Source organism: Grampus griseus (genome assembly GCF_964374135.1).
Source record: "Grampus griseus genome assembly, chromosome: 12".
NCBI lineage: Eukaryota > Metazoa > Chordata > Mammalia > Artiodactyla > Delphinidae > Grampus > Grampus griseus.
Genome location: NC_139006.1, coordinates 88,082,516 through 88,101,248, shown reverse-complemented (window position 1 = coordinate 88,101,248; position 18,733 = coordinate 88,082,516). Strand labels below are relative to the sequence as shown.

The 18,733-nt window shown below is 55.7% G+C and overlaps 1 protein-coding gene across 4 annotated transcripts in view; it reads right to left on the bottom strand.

Moving 5' to 3' along the window:
* ATP9B (ATPase phospholipid transporting 9B (putative)) overlaps positions 1-18,733 on the bottom strand; it is a 217,414-nt gene that overhangs the window by 10,539 nt on the left and 188,142 nt on the right. For 3 of the 4 annotated variants that reach the window (XM_082667371.1, XM_082667370.1, XM_082667372.1), the window contains 11 exons: positions 17,094-17,255; positions 16,316-16,408; positions 14,750-14,833; positions 14,472-14,642; positions 11,757-11,855; positions 9,710-9,799; positions 7,020-7,164; positions 6,730-6,794; positions 6,014-6,169; positions 5,849-5,913; positions 358-466 (listed from right to left, as the gene is read on the bottom strand). In XM_082667371.1, coding sequence (XP_082523497.1) covers positions 358-466; positions 5,849-5,913; positions 6,014-6,169; positions 6,730-6,794; positions 7,020-7,164; positions 9,710-9,799; positions 11,757-11,855; positions 14,472-14,642; positions 14,750-14,833; positions 16,316-16,408; positions 17,094-17,255 — 1,239 coding nt within the window. Of the gene's footprint in view, positions 1-357; positions 467-3,852; positions 3,911-4,103; positions 5,045-5,195; positions 5,359-5,848; positions 5,914-6,013; positions 6,170-6,729; positions 6,795-7,019; positions 7,165-9,709; positions 9,800-11,756; positions 11,856-14,471; positions 14,643-14,749; positions 14,834-16,315; positions 16,409-17,093; positions 17,256-18,733 lie in introns of those variants that run through there. The other variant, XR_014297509.1, reaches the window with a different exon arrangement.

Sequence of the window (18,733 nt, the reverse complement as noted above, 5' to 3'; positions counted from 1 at the left end):
GGACGGAAACATGCTGCAGATCCCTTTCAGACAAAATTCTGAAGCCCATGGCCGGAGATGTGGGCGTTCAGAGGGGCTCCGGCCAGGCTCCAGGTCCCTACCGGCTCGAACGCCGGGCCGCTCCAGGTGGGCCGGGAGCCGGCCCCACCCACTGCGCAGTGCTGACCGGGAGCCCCCGCTCAAAGCACCCTTCACCCAGAAAGAGGGAGCCCTCAGCCACGGTTCTAAGTCCACAGAAGCCCCACGAACGGTTATGAGCACGCTTCGCAATTACAACTCGACGCGTGACATCAGAGCCGCACTGCCAACATTCGCGCAAACGCCGTTTTCCCCTTTGATGCCTAACTGAGGCCGCACCTTGGTGAGGTCTTTGTACAGCTCTGGGTACAGCATTGCCATCTCGGGCTTCACGTCTTGGTCCAGCACCAGGGAGAAGACAGGGAACATGGTGTAGACCGTCGCATACCTGGAGGAGAGCAGGGAGGTTACACGGGGGACTCGGCACCACCAGGAGCACACCTCTGAACCAGAGGCCAAAGGTCAAACCCTAAGCAGAAAAAAACAAGTTGGCAACCAAGCACGACTTGTTCTAAAACTGAATACTTACCCACAGTACAGGAGCAAGGTCTACAAGCCACAAATGCGGACAGGCAGCAGGATCCTTTTTTAATTAAAGCTTTTATTTTGAGATCACGGCAGAGGTGAGCACAGTTACCAGAAGTAACACAGAGACCACGGGGACCTTCAACCAGCTTTCCCCAGAGGCAGCATCTCCAAAACTGCAGCCAATCTCCAGCAGGACGCCGACACTGACATGGTCCAGACGCAGCATCCAAGCCCACCAGGGACCCCTGAAGCCTGCTTCTCTCCCAGCCCCTCTGGGAGGCAACTGTCCTCCATCTTATAACTTTTGTCACTTCAAGGTGACACACACGCACCACACAGCAGGTGAGCCTGGGGCTCGGCTTCTCGTTCAGCCCCAGTCCCTGGAGGGTCACCCAGGTGTGGCCACACGACAGGCCGTCCTCTGGTGGCTGAGGAGCGTTCGTGGTTGTGGACAGAGCAGCTCTGCACCCCGGGCATTCTCTGAAGTGCATCTGGGTCGTTCCCAGGGTCCGGTTATTACAAATAAAGCTGCTATAAACATCCACTGCCCAGGTTTTTTGTAAAAGTAAGTTGCACTTATTTGAGACACGGGTGCCACCTGGGATCCTATGTCCACAAGTTCAGGCACTGGGCCATAGGGCGGCTGCATGTTTAGTTTTATAAGAGGCTGCCAAGCCGCCTTCCAGGGCGGCTGCACCAGTTCACATCCCTGCCAGCACGTATGAGGGGTCCGGATGCTGAATCCTCGCCATAATTTGCTGCTGTCACAGGTGTTTCAGCCATTCTGACAGGCGTGGAGGGGCAGCTCACTGTGGTTAAAATACGCATTTCCTGGTGGTTGATGACACTGACCGCCTCGTCACGGGCCCGTCTGCCGTCCCCAGTCCCCTGCTCAAGTCTCCCGTCCGCTGTCCAGTGTCAGCCTGCACTTTGATGGCTCGATTCTCTACCTACAGGTTCAACCTCTAACTTCTGCATCAGGTCAACAAGCACATGCTCCTTACTTTCCTCTAAATCTCTAATTGCTGTTGTTAGTCCCCTTAGGACTCAGGGGGCTGAAAGGGCCAAGGAACCCAGGCAGAACCTGGCCCACATCCCCCGGAGCCAACCGACGCACGAGGACCAAGCTGCATGTGCGCCAGGCCCAGTGACCCTCCTGCACCGGGATTCACGAGTGTCACAGCGCAGGCCCGAGGAGCCTCTATTTTCGTAAAGAGCGTCGATGAGAACCTTGTTATTGTGCCAGAAACTCCTCCGGCTTTACAACCAAATCACAAACATCATCACCACCCCTTTTATCAGCTGATTCTGCTGAGGGCAGTTTCCAGCATGCGACAGGGTGGCTTCCTCCAGGGTCCCAGCGCAGACCCCCATCCCCCCATCAGCCCCCAGGCTGGGCCGCGGGCCGCAGGGACCTGGCGTCTGCTGCTTCTCTGGCTCCCCCCACCCCGCCCGACCCCCCGGGGGCGGTAGAGACGTGGCGCGGTGGATCTCACCGCAAATAAAGGGGGAGCAGGCTTCGGAGGGGAGGGTTGCTGGGCCATATGCTTAATCGTATGAAAAACCGACCAACTTGTCTTCCAGGCTCATTTCACCATTGTGCGCTCCGGCCAGGAGCTGTAAGTCCCGGGAGCCCCAGCTTCCTGCTGACACTTAGCGCAGTCTGTCTTAACTTGGCCTCTAGGTGGGGTTAAAATTTCCATTTCCTGTGACTAATGATGTTAATATATTTTCGTGTGCTTATTGGCTATTCTTACATCTTCTTTTGTGATGTACATTCAAATCTTTAGCCTTTTCTTAAAAAATTGAGTTGTTTGGAGATCATGAAACATTCTGGGTACAGAGCTCTTATGAGATATAGGTACTGAAAAGACTGTTTCCCAGCCTGCCTTTTCATTTGATTAATACTGTCTTTAGAAGAGCGAAGACTTAATTTTGATGAAGTCCACCTTGCCAATTTCTCCTGTGACAGTTCACGCATTTTGTGCCTAAGGAGTCTTTACCCCCCAAGGTTCCAGGGATTTCCAGCTGTGAATTCTGCCAGCTTCCCTTGTCTCCGGCATCAGTGCCTGCTGCCTGGTGTCCACGGTCCGAAAACAGCTTTTCCCTGTACCTCACCCTGTCTTCCAGTCGCGTGGGCTGGGAGGACAGGGCATTTCCTGTCGCTCCGTGGTGCCCCTCGGTGACGGGCTGCGAGCCCACCTCCTCATCACTCGCCCATGCTCCTGCCTGCAGCTCAGGACTCTTCCTCAGATGTCACGTGCCCTCCTGGCACCCCGTGAAGGCGGCATCTGGTAGTTTTCCCACGTGCATCCTCAGGCTCCCCACTGAAATCCCCTGCGAGGATGCATACCTGTGATGGCCCGGGAGTGCCTTCTGGGAGCTATGGCCATCACGAGAGGGACACCTCAGCTAGAGCAGACCTGCGTGTCTCCAAGGATGCTGCCTGAACACGGGACGTCGGCAGCTGGCGGGCAAAGGAGGGGTTTGGCTCGACCATGTGGAGCGGGTCTCGCAGAACCCTGGATGTGCTGACGCCTGTGAACGCTAAGTGGGGCCAGGATGCACGGTGCTTCCCCAGAGGACCTGCCGAGGGAGGCGTGTGGAGGTAGGGCACAGCCCCTCCCAGGACCTCAGGTATGTGGGCAGACGCAACCGAAGGCTAAGTGAGGGGAGTGGGCCAGGTGCCGCCTGGTGGGCTCCAGGGGGAACCGGGGCGGCCTCGGCACGCGCTTCCTTCCGTGAAGTAACCAGCAGTGCGGGTGGGCCTCACCTGGGTCACCAGTCCCTAGAAAGCTAATGAAATGAACTCGGATAAAAACCGTACATAGGTGGAACGGAATGCTATCAACTGTCCTGTAGTTTCTAGAGTCAGTTACTCCATCATGGAAGGTCAGTAGTTTGGTCTGGTTAGACTTTATTTGATAAAAACACCACATTGCTTCCCGCCCGGTTCTTTATGTTTGTTTTCTAGGTGAGGGCAAAACTACTTTATTATTTATTTTTGAAGAAGCTTAACTTAGAAGCATCTCCCTCCATTCCTGCCAAATCCAAGGAACTAATGCTTCAGAGAATTACAGGCGCCTCGTTTAAGTGATGGACATGCAGAGAAACTTCAAATAAAACTTTCAGTGAAGTCTGATGATAAACAGGAGCTTTAAAAATAATGTGAGCTATGCTGACGGGCTCAGGCTGCAGACGGGAAATCAGGCCTAGGGCTGTAATTCCACGAACTCAGGCAGTTCTTACCTAAGGAGTAACACCTCTGCCCCTTGACACTTCCTTTGAAACTTCCAAATCCACACTTTGGAAAATGGAAAGTGAGAATGGTTATGCTTTTTCTTTGGCCTCCGAGAAAGAAATGCACTGGACAAGCTCAAGACATAACCAGCACTACTGTGCAAATTCTGTGCTGTTTAGAGTAATTAACGTGATAATTATTGCAAAGACTTAAGCAAGCAACGGAAAAATGTAAAAAAAATTGTAGCTTTCTGTACCTTTAGGCTTTTCCCTCTCTTTGAAGGACTCCAGGAACTCCTGCTGCGATTAAGGGCAGGCTGCCTGAACTGGCGCAAGGCCCAGCCCCACAGCCAGTCGCAGTGAAGCCTTTATCCTGACCTGGGCCTGGGGGTGGGGGAGGGGCAGTGCTTCCCCTCCGCCTCCAGGGACCTGGGCAGGGTCCGCATGAGATCCGTGGGGAAGGATAGGCTCTAATTTCCACAAGAACCTAACCTGTTCAACAGCTCAAGCCACACAGGAGCCAGGGGCGGAGGGGAGAAACGATGGAGCCCCGGGGCGAGGGGGACCGGGATCCAGCCCCTGCGGCTCCCGGGCGGCAAGCCGGGCGTTCAGGGATGCGTCCACGTGGCAGGAGAGCGGCACCTTCACCTCACACCCCCGCCACTGCCCCGGCCCCCCGCTGCCGAGCTCAGCGCCCTGTCCTCTTCGGGGCCCAAGCACCCGCCCCAGGGCTCCCTCTTCCTGGAAAGCTCTCCTGCGCCCACACCCCGGGCTCGGCCCACCCCTCGCCAGCCTCCCGCCGCCCCTCCCGCCTGCCCTGCGCCCCCAGACACCCCCAGAGCTGGTCCCACCAGGTCCCCAGTTCGCTCTGACGTCCACTCTGGAGACACGGGCGTGCGGAGGCAGCGGACGCCCTTGGCCCGGGGGCAGGAGGCCAGGACACAGGACGGGAGGCCGAGGGAGCCCCGTCACTCGCGACGGGACCTCGCCCGCCCAGCTTCGCCCTGAAATCAGCCCACGTTGCGCCCCTGATGCCCCCGATGCCTCTCGCTGAAATCCCCGGGATTCTCGGGGTTCAGGGAGCCGCCAGGCGACACGCATGTAACCGTGCCCTTGAACCGGGCTCCACGGGGTGCGATAACCCGCTGGCTTGTCCTCCGCCGACCCGGGAAGACGCTGAGGCCGGGAGACCCGTGTCCTAGGGATGCGGGGGGACAGGACGGCGCTCAGGACGGCGCTGGGACACGTGTGCTAACCGCCGTCGCCCTCACCACGCAGTGGAGGGGCTTCGCGGAGGAGAGAAGCCGCGCGGGTTGTTCAGTGCACAGCGGCCGCCACGCTGACTTTACCTGCTGGCGCGGTCACGAAGGGTGAGGGGAGGAAACTCCGGTCTACTCTTGTCTGACACAGGCCTCCCGCTTTGTAGCTCTGGCAGCGCAACGAGCACAGCCTTCGCCATGGGCCCCGGGCCGCCGCTCTGCGGACGGGCTTCCCAGCTGCCGGGCGGGCGCCCTGAGGATGAGCTTTGTAACCGCGGGAGGCCTTACGGAGTCTGTCCCGGAATGTGAGGTCCCGTGCCAGCACCACCCGTTCTCGAGGTCTCTGCTGCCAACTTCACGCCGCCATCAGGATTAACCGTGTCCAGCCAGGAGGGCGCAGGCTTCAGGAAGGGGCTCCCCAGCCTGGGAGCGACCCAGTCACCCCCCACCCCCCATGCCGCCGCCGAGGGCTGGAGAAGGTCCCGGCTCCGACACAGTTCCCGACCCAGGTGCGCTGCCCCATGTAAACAGAAATTCCACGAGAACCATAACAGCAGGGTCGTAGGAAGGATAAGCAGACACGTGCCGCCTCTGGGTGCCCCCCTTCGTGGCTCCGCACACCAGTCGATTCGTCCTCAGGCTGAGTGTGTGGGAGCCACGCAAGCAAACCCCTGCACGTGCTCCCGGGCTACAAGCCCTCCCGACGTGCCGCTGCCACGTCTGCGCATGATGGGCCCACTTACCCCACCATGAGGAATCCCTGGTACAGGGGGACGGACGCGAAGTAGAAGACGGAGGAAAACACGGCCTGGAGGGAGGAGAGCAGCGCCCGTTACTCACGGTCGGCCGATATGCGCGCAGGCCGCAAGGCACCAGGCGCCCCCGCAAGGCCCCTCCGGACGCCGCACCTGCATCGTAGAGATGATGAGGCCGCGGTGCATGACAAATTGGCTGAGTGCCGCCGACCGCTTGTAGCTGCTGCGCCCGTGCACCACGAGCAGGCGGCCGATGTGCTTGAACTGCGAGACGGAGAAGTCGGCCGCCAGCGAGGCCTGCCGGCCCTCCTGCGACCAAGGCAGAGGGGCCGGGCTAAGGGCCGGACAGAGGCAGAGCGCGGGCCCCGCCCCGGGAGCCGCCCGCCAGCACCCTGGGAGGACCCGGCCTGGTACCGACGGTGTCACGGAAACTAAGCAGGGACCGGGGCATCTTCAAGACAGTTCTCTGAACCTGCCACCCCGCCAAGCGGCTGCGGGTTCAGCACTGTGGCCTGATTCACAAAGCAGAGGGGCCCGGGATCCAGCCTGTGTCCAGGTCTCTCTGGGTGTTTTCACGTGAGCACAGGAGGCAGACCACAGCTCCCGACCGGCCGGGAGACCCGGACATCCGAGCGCGGGCCGTGTGTGTGAGGCTGAGAGAGGGTTGCGGGGATTCGGGGAGCGGCCCAGGTGCAGCCCCGCACAGCTCGGGGACCAGGAAGGTGCCCGAGTCCCGGCAGGACGTGCCTGTCCTCTACGTGCCCTCGTGGAGCTGCTCCCTCAGTGCGTGGGTCCGCCTCCCCCCAGCCCCCGGCCACGCGTGTGAGCGGGCTGACCAGGGGCCTGGCGGGGACAAGGGACAGACGCACCTTCCCCTCGATCCCGATCCCGCAGTCCGCTGCCTGGATCATGCTCACGTCGTTCCCTCCGTCACCTGGAAGCACGGAACGCGGATGTGAAGTGGGAACCTGCGAGGGGCCGGCTTTCCTCGCCAACCGGCAGACGGGGTTTCAACACCCAGGAAAACGGGGGGAATCCACCGGGCGGGCAGGAGGGAGCCGGGCGCACGTCCCCGCGCGTTTCATTTCAGGACCCCGGCTCCCCAGACGCCCCCGCTCACCGATGGCACACGCGCGTCTGCCCGGACGCCCCCGCTCACCGATGGCGCACGTGCGTCTGCCCGTGTGCTGCTGCAGCAGCCTGACGATGTGGGCCTTCTGCGTGGGCGTGCAGCGGCAGCAGACCACGGCCGGGCACTGGCAGGCCAGCTCCACGAACTCGTGCTCGTAGTACTTCAGGCAGACCTGGGGGCGGCAGGAGCGAGGCCGGGCTTCAGGGCACGGACAGATGGACGGAGGACGGGTGGACGGAGCCCGCACGCAGGCTGGGGGAGGGCTCCAGGGAAGCCCTGGACAAGCCCATCTGCCTTCAGGGGATGCCAGCACCACCTTCCGGGGTTGGCTGAAAAGGTCTTTGGTCTTTAGCACACAATACCCTCAGCGATGATCCTTAGTTCCCCATCTTGGTGGGGAAAATAAAAATTCCCCAAAGCTGCCTGAAGTCTGTGGGGTCCCGTTGCTGAGCTGGACACCCCGAGAGTCACCCCACACGAAGGACAGGAGTCAGAGATGAGGGTCCTGAGCCCCCAGGGCACCGACTACCACCAACAGCACATCCGCCTGCAGGAGAGCCGTGTGGGCGCCCGTGCCCCGCGTGAAGAGGTCAAGACGCAGTCCCAGGCCCTCTGCCACCTAAAACCTGGGTGGTGAGCGAAAACCCGCGTTCACGGCAGGTACTCAGCAGCACAGACGGACACAGTATCCCCGCTGAGGGGAGGAACCACCGCAGGACCCAGAAGCAGAAACAGTGACGCTGCCTTTGGGGAGCGGGACTGGGGTGCTGGCGGGAGGGGGGATGTGCGCTCCAGCCTGCGGTTTCCCTGGGGCCGGCTGGCTGCCAGGAACAACATGTGGATTTGGGGGACAGAAACAGCAAAAGGATTTCAATAAAAACACACTCACAGAAGCGTGCTTAACACAAGTAGCTACTTTTGCTCCCTCCCCAAGTCCCAACTACAGAGAGGTTTTAAAAAAGACATCGACCTACAAGGAGGGGCTAGAACGGAGGGGAAATTCGCAAAACGCTTTGGGCTGGAAAGCAGACAGCCACGTGCACGCGGCTCGGCTGCTGTGAGCAACCTGAAGCCGGCGGTGGGACCAGCCGAGAACACGCGAGGCCCAGGCCCCTCACCCCTCCTCACGCGCAGCCAGGGGGCGGGGGGCCGGGGGGGGAACGGAGCCCTTCTGCCCTGGAGAGGCCGGCCTCACCCTCTGGATGAGGGGCGGGAGGCGGAGCGAAGAGACAGAAGGCGGGAAAGGAAAGGGGGCTCGAAGGCCGGCTCAGGCCCCAATCAGTGCCGCCAGAGTTGGAAAGGAGGGGACAGTCATCCTTCGTCCCCCAGAACCAAGGAAGTGTGATCCGTGGACAGGGACTGGACCGCACTCCTTGGCACCATCAAGAGGGCGCTGCGCTGGGCAGGAGCTGGGGCTCAGGGAGCCCGGGACCGGCAGGTGCTGGACCGACTCAGCGGCTGGATGGAGGGCCCAGCCCGGGGGGGACCAGACACCGCAGGCTCCGGGGAGACTGGCGGGCAGGTCGCGCAGCACCGGGCACCACGGAAACAGGCGACCCAAGCGTGAGTTCACAGCGCTGCGGGGATGGGGGTGTGCCGAGCCGGCGAGGGGTCCCGGGTCCCGCACACGCAGCGAGAGGGACAGGAGCAGAACTCAGGAGCCCGCGGCAGCTGCGCAGACGCCGCGCTGCAGACAGAGAAATGCAAACGTGAGGCCAGGGCTCAGCCAGCGAGCTGGACAGTCAGCCAGGGGCCCGCGGCTCCCATAAAACAACACACACGCAGTGAGCACCCGCGAGGCTGGGGGCGTCCCCGGGGTCAGCTTGTGGGGACGGCACGGCGGGGAGCACGGGGCGCCCTCCAAGTCCTCCATCCTGGGCACGGGCGGTGAGAGCGCTGCCGTTGGCCCCCATCGTCCAGGCCCCGCGGTCCCGGTGGCTCCGCGGAAGCAGCCACGCAGAGTTGGGATGCGCGGCCCCGGCAATGCAGCAGGCGGGAGAGCCAGCCGGACACGGCGCCATCTGCACGCACGTGGCCACAGAGGTCGCACCGTCTCCGCTGCTCCTGACGTCCCGTCCAACCCCCAGCCCCCCCGCCCCCGCCAGGCTGGCCTCAGTGGCCACATTGACTGGGTCACCAGAGGCTGCGCTGCTCCGCCCAGACTTCTGGAAACATCTGAGAGAGCCGCGGGCAAAAGCTGCAGGGGGAGGGGCCCCCCGCACACCCCCCACCCGACGGCTCCGGCCATTGCGACCCTGGCGCCGAGTGAGGAGAGGGGGCTGGACCCGAGCGGGCCGCCCAGCCCCACGCGGGGCCTCCAGGAGCAGAGGGTCCTGGGTACCAGGGCCGCTGCTGGAAACACGCGTTTGGATAAACTGAGATCATGGCTACCAGAGCCAGGCTCCAAGGCGGCCACGCCAGGAACGAAGAGCAGGCCTCCAAGCGCCCGAGGAGGTTTGAACGAGCCCAAGACAGACCAGCGCCAAAGCCGTAAGGACCAAGTTCTCACTGCGACATGGCCCTGGCCTCTTCTCAGGCTCCACCCGCACACATCACTGCTGTGAGCAGAGACGTCAAAACCAGTGGAGAGGGCAACGCAGGCTGATGACACGTCTGACTGAGGAAGCCCACAGTCCACCGGACAGACAGGGCCCAGCCTCACCTCCAGGGAGAAGGACAGACACACAGACACCTGCTCGGTCAGGGCCCAGTCTCACCTCCAAGGAGTCCCCGGATATGACCAGTGCACAGTCATGCTTCCTTCGAAAGGCATTCAGTTCCAAATGGGCTTCTCCCCGACTGGTTACCTCCATGAAAGGGGAAGAAGTGCCCAGTTACAACACTGTTTAAGCCACACAGACAAACAAGCCCTTAAGACACTCCTAAAACCGGAAAGTGCTTTACACAGGAAATTCCATAGCCAACCGCTCTTTCACATTTCTTCTACAGTGATGGGAATAAATACCTACTAATTTAATACGAATTGCTTTCCAACGTGTGGCAACTCAAGGCAGGAAACGTACACTGTGAAGTGCAGGGCAAGTACCACAATTACAGTAAGACGAAGTGAACAGAAGAACTGGCTTGTCAAGAAAGAGGGACAAACGGCCCCCCACCACTGCCCCCATGAGCTAACAGGCGCCTTTGCGCAGCTGGGGAAGACAACTGGCTTTTCTCAATATACGCGGGTAAGAGAGCATGATGACCGTTAACTGAAAGTCTCCCTACTTTCATAGGGCAGTGGGGGTGTGTGTGAGTGTTAACGCCAGGGATGCCGTTCTGCATAGTCACAGGTCAACACACCTCAGCATCACAGCCCGAGGAAGCTGAGTTCCTCGTGGCCACACAGCAGGGAGGGACGGAATGACCTAAAATCGAGGCTTCATTTAAAGACGCCTCTTTTCATAACATGCCAAGTGATACAAAATGCTTTTATAAAACTGTTTCTGTTGTCTCTACCATGGGTTTCAACTTATTCTATCAGTTCAAGCAAACTGAGTTATCTGGAAGATTGAATGATGGAAAAGAGTAAAATCAAGTCATAATCTTGAAGTATCGTTAATTTTTGAATGAAAATATTTCAGAAACCAACATACTAGTTTTTGACATTCTTTCTGTGGAGATTTTATGGGGCATAAAAGAAATGATATATTACAGGACTGAAATAAAAAGCTTCATGGGTCCAGGTTAATCAATCCAGACTCATCTTTAAATAGGTAGGCTTTATTGTGGAAATTTTATTTGTGGGGCTATAACACTGCAAAGTCAACAAAACTTGATCTGAAGCTTTATCAGAATCATTAATAATTTAATTGCAAATAGTCGTCTGCAGGGCCTAATTTGTGATTCTGATGCTTCGAAATAAACTACATTTATATGTAAATTATATTCAAATCACTATTTCTGTAGGTGCAAGGGCTTCCTTCGGAACAGAGACACACAATGTCTGTTCAGCTGCCATCAATCAAGACCCAAGAAACTTTTATTTTTTGTTTGAATCAAATTTCATCATAACTCGTAGATACAGTAAACACACAAATTTCGATCATTTCTATTAATTTTCTTTGATCTAATTGAGGAAGATCATTTAATTTGAAGATGGCAGTAGATTAAAAACACATTTCTACTTTGTATTTAAAGCTTGTTTCACAAAAGCAGCTTCTGGACCACATGTATTGTGTCTAACTAATAGACAAACATCATTTTTTTCTCAATATATACTTTTATAAATTGAACAGAAAATGACTGCAGTATGTCTATTTTAAAATAGATATTTAGTTGTTAATAATTCTAATAGTACAACAGAAAAATACTCTTGAATTTAGACCTTGTTTCACTCTACCAAAAGCAGCTTTTTTTTTTTTTTTTTGCAGTACGCGGGCCTCTCACTGTTGTGGCCTCTCCCATTGCAGAGCACAGACTCCGGACGCACAGGCTCAGTGGCCATGGCTCACGGGCCCAGCTGCTCCGCGGCATGTGGGATCTTCCCGGACCGGGGCACGAACCCATGTCCCCTGCCTCGGCAGGCGGACTCTCAACCACTGCGCCACCAGGGAAGCCCAAAAGCAGCTTTTTGGTCACATTTAATATATGTAACTAATAGAAATCTATTTCTAACATGTTTTTATAAACTGAGTAAGAAACTTACTTCTCTTTTAAAATAGTATCTATTAATTAATAAATAACTGCGTATACATTCTCACAAAACCAATAAGTTTCAATTCAAAACATTTAAAATTCAAAGTGATGTGGACGTGCACTTACCGGCCTGAAAACGTGTGTGTCCTGCGTTCGAGACACCAGGTGAGAACTCTTGGCGATGCACGTGGCCGTCTCCAGTTTATCGCCCGTCAGCATCCATATCTAAGAAACAGTTTCAGCTGGTGAACCCCAATGCTATCACGTGTTCATCTGAAAAGTGTCTGCCCTTGAAAAGATATCTGCACATCCGTGTTTTCAGCATCACTATTGACAACAGCCAAACCTGAAGCAACGTGTGAGTCCACGGATGGACGATGGAGAAGCCAAATGTGGTCCATCCATACAATGAATATTAAAAAGGCAGGGGATCTGACACCTGCAACACTATGCTGAGAGAAACAAACCAGTCACAACAGGACAAACACCGCATGATTCCACCTGAATGAGGTCCCCAGAGGAGTCAGACTCTAGAGACAGGAAGGAGATGGAGGGTGCCCGGGCTGGGGGAGGGGGAGCTAGCGTTTCACGGGGACAGAGTCTCAGTCTTACAGCATAAAGAGTTAAGGCAGGCGGAGGGTGCTGCTTGTTACACAACAGTGTGAATGTACTTAGTGCCACTGCACCGTGCACTTAAAAATGGTGAAGATGGCAAACTTTACATCATGCACATTCTACCACAATAAAAGTCTCTGCCAACTTGCTTAACTGAAACAGGTAAGAGCAAAGTGACGTTTAGACACAGCAGCAGAGCTGAGGCAGGTGAACGACAGGCGATTAGGAGCCTCGCGGCTGGGACTGAGGAGGACGCCTGAGTGTCAGAAGGCCATGTCTACACGGCCTCGCAGGCCAAGCAACCAGGCCCAAGGACCACAGGCCGAGGGCTTGCAGAGTTAGGGGGACCCTGACATCCTCGTTGTCACTTGTGTGAGTTTTTCGGTTGAAAACTGAGGTTCAAAATAGGTAAACGGGCAATAGTTAACCCGCAAGTTGTTTCGTATCAAATAAGTCATGTCAAATAACACCACTAAAAAAGTATATTTTTTAAAAATCTATCCCTTTTGTTTTACTTTTTATTTATTATTATTATTTTTTGGCCAGGCCGCATGGCTTGTGGGATCTCAGTTCCCAAACCAGGGATTGAACTAAGGCCATGGCAGTGAAAGCCCAGAATCCTAACCACTAGGCCACCAGGGAACTCCCGAACACCACAAACATATCAAACACATGCACATATTGTATGTGTAAACGTCCCTAGACTGAAAAGAGAGCAAAACCAGGACACTTCATGCAGAACAGGATGGTTTACGTATCTTTTCTATAACAGCAGCAATTTCTTGCTACCATCTGACTTTTCAGATGTGTCACGTGTATCATACATACATACGCATTTTTGGGAACTTACACGGTATACTGGTTCTCTGCTTAGGCACAATCTACCTGGGGCTCTTTTCAGCGTCTGAGGCTTTGTGTTTTTTACTTATGTTACACATTAATATTCACTTTACTGAGCCTGGATCTAAGACAATGACACGTCACCGTGACCAAGTTGGGGACAATTAACCCCACAGAACAAGAAGTCCCGCTGCTGATAACTCAGGGACAAGTGTGGCCTGGCCGAGCGCCACGTCTCGGGCTCAGAGGACGGGCTGAAACCACATCCTTGAACTATAACGGGACAAAAGAGTCTGCTTCTCCTGACGGAGCAAGAAAAGGGAAAAGGGTAGAAGCCCAGCAAGTCTTACTGACTTCAGAGCTTAGCAAGCAGCTAATACAAAGCACCCGAATCTTTACACAAGAAACACGCAGGCCTCGGCTGTGCTGACAAGCCAGCAGCGACACCCAAGAGCGAGACTGACGGGGAGCTCGTGAAAACCCACAATGGAACGAGCAGGCTGTCTGCCTCTAGTCAATCATGTTCCTCCACGCAAGCTTCTGTCGCCCAGGCTTAGATCGGGTCACCGTTCTGAGGCTGAACTGCTCTCTTCCACTCTGACTAGCACCTGCACAGCACACGCAGATGCCAGCGGCTGCCCCTGCCACGGCCCTGAACGGGTGGGGAGGCTCCGACATCTCCCCCGCCCAGAGGCCTGGACGGCAGGGGCCCCCTTGCCGTGCCCGTCACAGGGCCCTCATCAAAACGTGCTGAGCGTATTGTTATTTGAAGCCGGCCACGGCTTTGCCTTCTGACATTTTCCTCCAGTGCTCGCTCTCTGCTCCAGTTAGACACAAGTATTTCTTTAAGAGCAAGCTGCACTGTTTTCACTCTCAGTCCTCGAGGCAGCACTGCAATGCACTTTCTCAGCCGGGTGTAACTGAACTTCAGCTTTCGTGAGAGCGCAGGTAAGTAAGGCAAGAAAGCAGTTTCCTGAAAACTGAAACTTACACCACAACGTGCTAATCTCCCCTGCACCCGAAGAGGACGAACCGTTAGAAAAAGCCAGCAGGTCAGTAGGTCAGGCAGGGAGCATCATGCGGTCTTCGGGGATATCCCCACGCGGATAAAAGGCTGCCGTGGGGAGCAGCTCGGGCCGGGACAGGCCTCAGGCTGCCGTGAGGACGCCCGCGGCCGGGAAGGCAGCCAGGAGGAGACGGCCGCCGGGAAGGGGGCAGCAGAACCGCTGCGTCTGGGTGATGGGCGGGCGGGCGCAGCCCCCGGGGCGGGGCGGGCCGGGGCTCCGCGGGACGCGCAGAGACCTCTGCTCACCAAGGCCCTCACCCCCTCCACCTCGGCGGGTTTCCCGGGACCACCTCCAGGGGGCGCCCGCTCCCTCGCGGTACCTTGAGGCCCGCGTTGCGCAGCATCTCCAGGGTGGGCCGCACGTCCGTCTGCAGCTGGTCCTCCACCCCCGTCAGGCACAGCAGCTCCATCTCCCGCTCCAGGCTCTCCACCACGGCGGCCACCTTGAGCGTCCTGTCGTGGATGCTCAGCTTGGCCTGGTTGTAGCGGTTCTGAGGACAGGCGGGTGGTGCTGTGACTCGCGCGGGGCTGGCCGAGGCGGGGACACCCGCGGCGCCGCCCCCGTGCGCACCGTCTCCCCGAGGCCACGGCCGCTCACCTCGAAGTCCTGGTACTGCTCGTCCGTCAGCGCCCTCTTGGCCACCACGAGGGTGCGCAGGCCTTCGCGGGCCATGTTGCCGCACTGGAAGAGAGAGACAGGTCACACGCGGCCCGGCCGGCCCGCAGCCTCGGCCACCGCTCCTTGCAGCCACGGCCACGTCCTCCGCTAGCTCATCCCGCCCTGCTCCCCAGTCCTAGCTCCGTCTCGTTTCTAACAAACACACATCTGGGGGCAAAGAGGGGAGCCTGCGCGGAGAGGAAGGGGCTGCCCCCCAGGCACCGCCGCCTCGGCTCGCGGGCATCACGTCCACACAGAGGATGGGCTCGCACTGCAGGCTTTACAAAATCGCCCTTTCCGCTGCATGACGGACAGCGTAGGTGTGTTTTGTTTTCTTAGTATTTGGGGAACACACGTTGATAACCAAGAATCCAGCTTGGGAGCTTCTGTGACACAGAACAGCCCCCTGTAAACTCAGGCTCTGAGTACCTGCTGGCTTTGGATAAAGTGAAAGGCTTTCCCCACGACAAGAGTATTAACAACAAAGACTGCGGTGGGAGGGTGTGGAAAGATTTATCGATGGGAGAAACTACAATGTTGGAAATAAATGCACAAAGGATTTTTAATAAAGTTATCTGAAAAACAGTCTGACATTATCTGTCTGTTGCAAGACATTTATCGATTTGACCTCATAAAGCTAAATAAATTAAACAAGGATTTTATAATTAATTGCACATCATTATGACCCAAAGTAATTTTTATGGCATTTTACCAGGTCTTCAGGGAGTTTAATTTATTCATGTCCCTGATTAAATCCAGTGCCTGAAGGAGCTATTGATTCATATTGCCAATACCGTCGTGGACGTGGGCTGTGGCCCCTGGACTGACAGACTCCTGGCCTGAAGGGGGGTGGACACGCTTGAGCCCCACCGACAACATGCGCACAGAAGGGGGTCACACTCTTGAATTCAGCGGTTTAGTTTTACTCTGAAATCTAAGTTTTTACAAATACATAAATGCAAACAAATCATCTCATGAAGCTAAATACAAATCGTATTTGTTCAGGGAGAATTTGATGAAAATATAGGATTGGTTATATTTGGATCTTAGCTCCACATTTAAAGTGAATCCTATGTACGTATTAGAATTAAATTCTAACTAAAATATCCTGGTAAATAATTTAGGTTACAAAATAACTATCATGTTAAAGTATAACTCTAGTTACATGCACAATGCTATTCAGAATATTCTAGTGAATGATTAGGGATGCTTTCTGTTTTTCCACCAAAATAAAATATTCTCCATAAGGACCCACTTGCACACATCTACACGTATTCACACAGAAACCAAAAACAGTAGTTGTTCACCCAGAAAGTACAGTATTTATAATTGACAGTACTCCTATCCTCTCTGCTTTATGAACCGACAGTGTCTGGTGTGAAACCTGGCATCCTGATTCACTCCAGTGACACCAGCAAGTACCTACAAGTCGGAGAAAGGATGCCGTGCTTCTGTCACTGCCCTGAGTTTCATAAAAACATCTGCACAATGTGAGACAGCTCATACCTCCTCCTCCAGCCAGTCATTATACTGGACGACGGTGGACATGGCAACGTCGGCACCTTTCATATAGAACGTGATCTCTGCTGTGGACTCGTCCTGTAACGAGACGGGAGTGAACACAGACATGTTGAGGCCACGCTGCGGCTACTGGGGGGCTGCTCTAACGGGAACGCACCAGGAGGGCAATTCTCTGTGAACCCACTCCCCTGGGTGAGTTACTCAGACACCTTGTAGGCAGGGCTGTGTCCTCCCTAGATGCTCAGGCCACCAGGAACCGAGAGCGTAATTGTGGCTCTCAAGATGCTGTGCTGAGGGTTTTGAAATAAAATCTGTAAATGAATATACGCCTTGGACTGCAAGGTAAATTCTCTCAAATTTCCAGAGCTTGAGTGAATAAGCTTCTTAGTTTAGCCAACTTCCAAGATGTATTTGTGGTATTCGCTACAAAAAATGTAATAGGGGTATATTTTAGCAACGTTATGGTCATAAATCATCTTCAGGTAAACTCTGGCTGCGACTGCTGCGGGAAACAAAGCAGCTCGAGCCGATTTCAAACATTCATGAGCATCTACTTATCCTGCCTCAGCCGTCGTAGGAAAGTTGTTTTAAATCATGACTATTAGAGCCACACCAGCTTCTCAGCATAAATTATCAGTTTGGATTTTATTATTACAAAACACTGTGACGAGCATAAAGCCCTGGAGTGAGCCTTAAGAGACCGCTGCAGTGTCCTCACAGTGACCAGAGCAGGCACCCAGCTCGGGGACAGAGGCCAGCGTACCCTGACGATGACCCCCATCCGCTTGCTCTCCGACGTGAAGGGGAAGGTCTGCAGGATGCAGTAGGTCAGGATCTGGCCGCTGGGGGTCCTCAGCTGCATGGATGTGAGGTCTCTGTTGACCAGAGTGAGGCCGACGCTCTCCGTCCACTGCACCAGGGCCACCTGCGGGAGACCAGCGAGACGTGAGGGCACTCGCTCCCCGGGAAGGGGACATCAGGCCAGCGGTCAGTGAGCTCGCCGAGATGCCACCAAGAGACGAAACTGACCACATCCAGGCCCTGCTGTTTCTGAGGCCGCGTCTAGTATTCGTTACAGGGAAGCGATACGCAGCGAGACTGAGGGCCTTGGTCTTACCGTCTAAGATAAAGGCCGTTGGTAAGCACACTTGTGCTGCGATTTGTGTTACCAGCTGCCTACAGCTAGGGTTTAAAATCTATGCGGAGCGCCCGCCGGGCTGGACGGCTCGGAGAGCAGGTGGGGCTGGGCTCGAGGACGCCCGCGACAGTGATGCCCTGAATCCCTCATGTGTCTCCATCACGGACCAACTGGCGACTGGGGGCTCCACAGCCAGCACGCCTGCCGGGAGGGCAGGCCCGGGCGCCAGGCCCAACTCCGACAGTTGGAAGCCCCGTGACCTGGTCCTCTGCGTACTGAGGCTCACCGCCTGTTCTGTGGAAGATGTGTTTGCAAACTGTTCTAAAGGGGGAACGATCAGAGGAGGCCCCCTGGCATGTGGCAAGGACTCGAAAATAGAAAGTATTCTTACTTACAATCCTTTATGATTTAAACGTAAAAATCTTAAGTGGAAAAATAATTTTTAAAGTTCACCACTTATGCATAGTAATTTTTATGACAATAAGCGTGTTCAGAAAAAAATTGTCTTTAAAAGCAACTTCACTGCAAGACATTCATGACGTGCTGCCCCCGCCGTGCAGGTGAGGGCCCCGCGGCCGCAGGCAGTGGCTCCTTCCCCCTGGGGGCTCTGGGCCTCTCCTAACCCTGGCGCCTGGCCCTCACCTGCAGTTCCTTTCACCACCTGTGCTTTTAGCGTTTGCCCTGGGGTTCTGAGAAATCCTATCACTCAAGAGCATTTTAAATTCTGTCAAGTGTGCAGATGTTATGTTCTCTCCTAGTCATTCCTGAAAACTCCCGTCTGACGAGATCCTCAGCAGCTCTGGTGCCGAGGTGAGACCGCTCAGTTCGGAATCCTCGAGCTGCCGTGTACCAGCTCCGTGAATCTGGGTGACAGGCTGCACCCCTAAGCCCCGGTCTCCTCGTCGATAAGATGGTGACGACCTCCCAGGGTTACGCTGAGGTCTGACCCACCCGTGGGGCGTTTGGCACATTGATCATCAATGTCAGGGTTTCACCCTCTGCCCTTTCTCACGTAAGCCATTTAGGCGGAGCGGGAATCACTTTACGAATGAGGTTTTCCAAGTAATTTTCCACAAATATAACTGGAGAAAAGTCCCGACAAGCTTGTCAAGTGTCTGACATTGTGGGGTGGGCCGCATGCTACGGGTGGACAGGGCGTCCAAAGACAGCGAGGCAGAAAAAGCCGGCGCGAGACACTTTCTGGGGCTGCAGGGGCGCCCCGTGGGGCGGGGATGCCCTGGGGCACAGCCGAGGGCGACACTTTA